This window comes from Protomyctophum parallelum (assembly GCF_964188405.1).
Source record: "Protomyctophum parallelum genome assembly, chromosome: 20".
NCBI lineage: Eukaryota > Metazoa > Chordata > Actinopteri > Myctophiformes > Myctophidae > Protomyctophum > Protomyctophum parallelum.
In genome coordinates, this window is record NC_139718.1 from 16,685,366 (window position 1) to 16,692,865 (window position 7,500).

Here is a 7,500-nt window from a genome sequence, read left to right on the forward strand (position 1 = left end):
TTACAATGTCACAATCAAGGAGAAGCTCTCGAGGCACCTGCGCGCGCTCTCTGTGGCGTGCCCGCCAATTTGACTGACTGACTGACTGACTGACTGACGCACACACGCGCACCCGGCCGTCATTTGACCATTCAAGGCCTGCCTATTTATTTATGTATGTATTTATTTATTTGTTTGTTTGAGTGACTTTTATATGCACCGTGATTTTAAAAGAAGAGCGGGTTCATTGAAACAGTTGGAGTATTTTTTCCCCTTTTTTACACACCAAGGGGGATGAATGGTGGCCGGCGCTGGACCAGACTCACCAGAGCACACCGGAGAGAAGTGAGTTGACACTAGGGCTGGCCTGGGCCATGTAGTAGCCTATAGAGCAGTGGTTTCTAACCAGTGGGGGTTCCAGGTGGTCCCTGATGAATTGAACAATGTGGACCCTGTTGTAAACAAGTGTAATGCTTAATTGGGTCGTCCACTCACAGTTAACAGTCTTTGTATTGAGTTTGTGCTTAAAATGTACTGTAATTCTACAAACTGTTAATAAATATTTCAATCAATCACTCCAGAACATTATTGTGAGTGACTGGGGGGGGGGGGGCAGTAAATTGGGTTTGTGGGGGGGAGGGGCGCTAAGCCTCCACCTCCTTAGTCCCCCCTGAAGCCGTCCCTCATGGTCCCCAGCTAGATGATGGAGAGTTGGTAACCAAATGGTTAGGGTCCATTTTGGTAACCAACTCTCCATCATTTAGCTGGGGACCAAATTTTGGTTTCATTTTACACTCTTTTACACTTTTACATTTTACACAAATTATTGTTGAGCGGTGCCAAGCACTCCCAAGAGTGATGTGTGTGTGTGTGTGCGCGTGCGCGTGCGTGTGTCTGTATGACCTTACAGTATGTCTGAGTATTGACCCTTGCAGCTGATGCTGATTGGGGTCGCATTCCAGGAAGTATAGGGTCATTACAACCCTCATGCTTAAAGGCGAATTCCGGACAAGCATTTTTTTTACCTTAAGTTCCCGTATCCTTTCGTCACTGGGGAAAAAAATGGAAAAAACACGGCGAGCGTTCCATACTGATTTGGCGGATTTACCCTCCATAACAGCCCTTGCGCTAGATCTCTTGACACATGACATCCGCATTGTGTAGAACCAGCGCAAGGCCCACCTACTTTTTTCTTAAAGCACCAGCGTCCAATATTATTATTTTTTTTTTTTTCAGATTTCAAATCTCTGAGTCACTTCTAAGTTCTAATAAGCGGCAACATTGCTGGTCTGGGCAAACTATATATAGATAGATATATATACTGTATATAGTTATATAAATACCGGTGGATATATATATATAAAATACATTTTATACACCGATATCAAGGTATTTGATATTTATTTATGTACTATATTTGGTTGATTTCTAGGCAGGAGAGCGTCTGACTTGAGAGGAGAGACAAAAAAAGGGGTATGAGCGGTGGCTGCCGGCGGACCGCAGCACACCGGAGAGAAGCCAGTTGACGCCGAGCGGTGCGGTGCGGAGCGCGTTCTACCGGAACGGATGGATGATGTTGATGTTGCCGGGGGGAGGATGGGGTTGGTGTTCGCTCTTCTGTGGCTCCTGAACGTCTTCCTGGAGGGCGGCGTGCACTGCCAGGGTGTCTATGGTAAGAACACACACGCACACGCACGCATGCTTACAGTATGTACCAACCTTGTGAATGTTGTGTGTGTAAATCGTTTGCCAGCCAAGTCTATGGACTTTAATTTTTGTTTTGGGCACTAACTGCATAAGACATCATGTGGCTGATATAAATACAGTGGGTGACCCTCACTTCACACAAGTGTGATTTTTATTATTAGCCAGCCTACCTACTTGTTGAATAGTTATAGACAAGAACACGGACATAGGGATGATGACCCCATAGTGGTCCAGGGCCCAGAACTCCAACATGTCTAGAAGTGGCTGTCCTCATCCAGGCTGATCCACAACTCCAGCATGTCGTTGGAAGAAACCCTGTGGGAGGTGACCAGGTGACGGCACATGCCTGACCCCAGGGGCACTCGTGCATCGTTGAACTCGTTTGGCAGGGGCGGCGTGGGCACGATCTCCAGCTTGGCCAGGCACATGCCCACGTATGCGTCCTCGAAACGGAAGCGTGGAACACTCGGGGAGAAGCCGTAGATCGTCGCCGCCAGGTCTCCAGAGAACACGAGTATACTCACCGAGTACCACTTGTGTCCCTTGTCCCTAATTGGCCCGTGCACACTAAACGAACAGCTAAAAGAATATGAAGTCTATCAATGCTGCACTTCGTTGCGCCACTTCAATTATTGGACGGTTTAATTAATTTCTAGTTACTTTGCACATTTAGATTATTATTAATTCAATAACCAATTAAGCCACTGTTCAAAGTGCGGTCCATGGACCCCCAGGGGTCCTTGAGGGTGTTCCAGGGGGTCCACAGCTTAATTACTCAATGTAATTAGACGCAGTGTTATTTTTGGCAGGCATTTGTTTTTATTTAGTCTAAAGCCCAAACCGCTCCGGTAGGGACTCCTTGGGACAAAACCGTTTTAACCAATTCTGGACGGGAACCAGCATTGTTAGCCTCTGTCCCAGGCTTACTTACATAGAAACATGGGCTTTTCAGGAAACTGGCAGAATTTAGAAGGCATTTGTAGAATCGTTGTCAGGTCGAAATGGATTAAGGTCAACCACACCAATGCGAGTTGCATTGGTGTGGTTGACCTTAGCTAGAGTCCCTATAGCTGTGTGGTTTGGGCTTTAGTTTTTTGGACGAAATGCTTATTATTTTTAGTCACATTTTAGTCATTTCTATCCTTGATAGGTTTAGTCGACGAAAACTCCAAAGGCCAACACACAGTCAACTAAGAATTTGAACGTGACGTCACCTTAATACAGAAGACAGTGCACAGTTTGTGGCTGGGGCTGTGTGACGTCACTGACTTTCCCTTGTGGCTTTAGCTTTAGCCTAAAAGCTGGCAGACTCTACGTGCAATAATAACAACGTGAAGCTGAGGATGACATATAGTAACATGGCGATTTAACATGAACACAAATAGACGACCACTACACATGCTAATGTTACAGCAGACACGTGTGCTGCTGCTGTTTATCAAGCGACATGTTAGGGAACGGCAGTGGCTCAGGGGTAAAGTGGCTGGATTGTAACCGCAAGGTCGCCAGCTCGAACCTGGGCTCCCCCAGAGTTAGTGTCAAAGTGTCGTTGAGCAAGACACTGAACCCCTAATTGCTCCTGATGTGCTGGTTGGTGCCTTGCATGGTTTCTGCCGCCATCTGTGTATGAATGTGTGCGTGAATGGGTGAATGTAATGCACAATCTCTGTAAAGCACCTTGGATAAAGGCACTATATAAATGCACCATTTTAGGGAATCGAACGTAACAGCAACAGGTCTGAAAGGCTCCATTTCCCTCCATGTTTCCCAGACACTCTTAGGTCTGCAGAACAGGGTAGACCCACCCTCCACCAAACTATAAGAACTAAAGGTGATAAATCATTTCAGGCTGTAGCGGCAAAACTTTGGAATGCTCTTCCACTAGCGATTCACCCTCTGTGGACATTTTCAAGAATTGCCTTCTTTTTAAGCAAGCATTTGTGGATGGTTCATCTTAACGTATCTATTGATTTATGATATATTTCCGATGCTTGTATTGTCATTTAGTTTTGAGCTTAATTGTACAGCAACATCTTCTTTACTTGCTTGTCTGTTTTGTATTTTATTGCATGTAAAGCACTTTGTGAGACCTCTCTGTGAAAGGTGCTATATAAATAAAATGTACTTACTTACTTACACTCAAACATGGGTCAAAGCATTTCACTATAGTAGTAGTACCAGGCACGCAGTTTCATTTTCTACTGCATTATATTAAAATTATGGCCACAAATCCTGTCGTTTTCTCCGACCACCAAGTCCCGTTGCCGCTGCGGGCGCCGCCATCATGGTCAACTGACACTGTGTGTGTGTGTGTGTGTGTGTGTGTGTGTGTGTGTGTGTGTGTGTGTGTGTGTGTGTGCGTGTGTGTGCGTGCGTGCGTGCGTGCGTGCGTGCGTGCGTGCGTGCGTGCGTGCGTGCGTGCGACGCACGTGTGTGCGTGCGTCCAGCTGGTGCACGTTGACGGTTGTTGTTGTCAAGGCAATTATGTTTATGCACTGTCAAATAGGTCTACATATATTCTACGGTAGCATATACCTGTATAGACATATTATCCTGCTCATTACTGTGCAGAAATATAGATAAATCTTCGTTTTTTAGCACAAAATGCATTTTGAGAACCCATGCATTTTTATGTGCACAATCATTCTACAGTTGTGGCCCCCGGCCTAGTCTAGTTGAATACCCCTGTGTTAGTCGATTCCACGGCACGGTGCCCTGTAGGCCAGGAACTGCAGCACTGATTGCCTTCAGCTGGCCTACAGGCCGTGGATTCATCTATTTTGCTGGACTCCCTTTTTTGCTGAGCCTGGGAGTCGAAGGGGGGTTAATGGGGTGCTTGTTTAAATATAACTCTATGGACTAGACCGCGACGGAAGGCCCGCCGTCATAAGCGAACTTGAGACACGTGAGACACCACCGAGTTGCCGTGTCGAACGTTTCAAAGTTCATTTATCCGACTCAGGACCGTGCGACCCGATAGGTAGAGAATACTAGTACCGGTAGTAGCCGGTGCTGTAAAACAAGCGTCCCATCAGCACCCATCGACTCCCAGGCTCTGCAAATAAGGGAAGGAAATTGGTCTAACCATTTTAACCCTATCCACGTTGGCTATTTGAAAATAACTGATGTGCAAGCTCACAAAGCGATGTATTTGGATTTGGGAGCTTGTAGATCTGCTACTTTCCTAGTTCAGCTATTTTCAAATCGTGAAAATACATTTTGCAAAAACTTGAATATTTTTAATCACAATTATATCACAATTCTTGTATGGGATGGAGGTCCCTGGCACAACACTAGAGTGACACCCACACCACAACACTAAAGGAAGCATCCACAATCTGGCACCACCCACATTTTGAACAACCATGGGAAAATTGTCATTGTACTACTCTATAACAAAACATTTGGAATGCCCTGACACCATCCATTAAATTATGTATCACTGGTTTCTTTCAAAACTGGCCTGAAAAAACTATAATTTCTGATCGAAAGGTATCAATCAATCAATCAATCAATCAATCAATGGATGAGCTGGCCCAAAAGCTGAAGCTAGTGTCTGGGTAGTACATCTGTCATAATGGGATGATGTTTTGGGTGATTAGTAGTTGAATTTATATTTTTTGTATTAGTTTACCTTTTATCAATATTAAAGCTTATATTTGTTAAGCTTATGTAGTACTAGTAAATAATGCATTTTTATTTTAAAAACCTGCAAAGCCAAAACTCCCTCTCACTTCAGCAACCCTCTATATCTCTTTCCCACTCTCCCCCCACTCTCTTCCTCCCTTTATCTCTCACTCCCTGACTCCCTCTCTCTCAGGCCGCCTCTCACTAACTCATTCACTCACTCACTCACTCACTCACTCACTCACTCACTCACTCACTCACTCACTCACTCACTCACTCACTCACTCACTCACTCACTCACTCACTCACTCACTCACTCACTCACTCACTCACTCACTCACTCACTCACTCACTCACTGACTGACTGACTGACTGACTGACTGACTCAATAGCTCACTCACTCTATTGCCCCATCCTCACTGCCCATCAGATTTGGAAGCCTATTTTATTTAGAGATTACTGTTGTGGCATTTATGGATTTTAGACACCAGAGACAAGAAACTGCCAAGCCAGCACTGCAACCCAAAATAACATGACTGTAGGCGTTATTGAGGTTGGTAGTTGCTAGTGTGTGTATGTGTGTGTGTGTGTGTGTGTGTGTGTGTGTGTGCGTGTGTGTGTGTGTGCATGCGTGCGTGCATGTGTGCGTATGTGCGTGTGTGATGTGTGTGTGTGTGTGTGTGTGTGTGTGTGTGTGTGTGCGTGCGACCGACCGTGCATGCGTGCGTGCGTGCGTGCGTGCGTGCGTGCGTGCATGCGTGCGTGCGTGCGTGCGTGCATGCGTGCGTGCGTCTGCATATGTCAGGGCTGAGAGAGACATTTAACGACTTTTAAACCCTAGAATCCTCAATGCCAATTCTGTCCAAAATAGGAGATCATTCTGTGAAATAATAGGCAACCAAAACATTCGTTGTTGTCGGGAGGAAGCCGCATAACTCCATTTTTGAGGTTTTAGATTTTTGGCATAAATCAATGCTATTGAACACCCTTTGTTTCTAAAATATTGAACCAATGGAAAGTAGTAAAAAGTGCTTTGGACAAAACCTCTTAACTCTTAACCATTGGACCCTCAAAATGTCTGCTGAAGCAACTAACTCCACCTCCCCCTCTCATGGAAATATAAAGTTACAACACCAACATTTTTCTTTTCTTTCATTTCTTGAAAAATGAACATTTTGGAGTTATGAGGTTTCCTCCCAACAGCAGAGATATTCTCTTTCCCACAAAAATAGGACTGCAATGTGTCCCATTGCATTGTGAGGTTGTAGATCAGCAATGTTTAGATTTTTTTTAAATGTATTCACTTGCACCCCAACATCCCTCTTTAGGGAGGAGAGCAGGGCTCAAGACTAAAGGTATGTATTTGGGGTGAAAGCGTATCTCCCCTTCATGGGACGCTGACGGGTCAAAGAGGATGTCTTTTGCAAACTGCGCATATTACTCACTGCACAAATAGTGGGCAAATTCACTTGCGGCACGAGACCAGATCGGTGCATGAAACACATGAAACATTACAGTACACAAGTTTACAAGTTAGTGCAGGCAGTTACTGGTCATCCTCATCAGAACTTTAGTTGAAAACATGTTGCTAAGCTGACACCAGAAAGACAGAGAACGAGCAGACATTCTGTAAAACTGTATCCAACATCCAGAGTCGAAATTCACCTCTACAAGCTGGCCGGTGCTGAGAGACGAACCTTGCTATCTGCGTGTCCTTTCCATTGATCAACACCTCGTTCACCAAAACATGGCGAAAAATCGAAAATCTAAATTATTCAAACATTTTCACACACTTTCACAAACATTTTTACACATTTTCACCCACTCACGCTGTGAGGTTGTTTTAATGGGTTAAAGTTTTTGGCTTTTCTGCTGAGTCACACACACACACACACACACACACACACACACACACACACACACACACACACACACATATACACCTACAAACACACACACACAGGCACACACAAGCATGCACGCACGCACACATGCACACACAACATGAGCGCACGCACGCTCGTGTTGTGTGTGCGCACACACGCACATGCTACATTATTTACATTCAGGATGCGAAGTGGAGATTAGTAGTACAGAGTTGTAGCCTCAGTAGGAGACAGCATTTATTTATACCTCAGATTGTTTAAACAGGAAGCTTATGCTCGTACAACATCGTTACTGTCGTGT

The 7,500-nt window shown here is 44.9% G+C and overlaps 1 protein-coding gene across 1 annotated transcript in view; it reads left to right on the forward strand.

Annotated features, from left to right (window-relative positions):
* Positions 1–1,575: 1,575 nt before the first annotated feature.
* LOC310878180 (MAM domain-containing glycosylphosphatidylinositol anchor protein 2-like) overlaps positions 1,576–7,500 on the forward strand; it is a gene marked incomplete at both ends in the record, with an annotated part of 95,631 nt that continues 89,706 nt past the window's right edge. The window contains one exon of the mRNA XM_083792334.1: positions 1,576–1,651. Within this exon, the coding sequence (XP_083648460.1) occupies positions 1,576–1,651 (76 nt within the window). The remainder of the gene's footprint in view (positions 1,652–7,500) is intronic.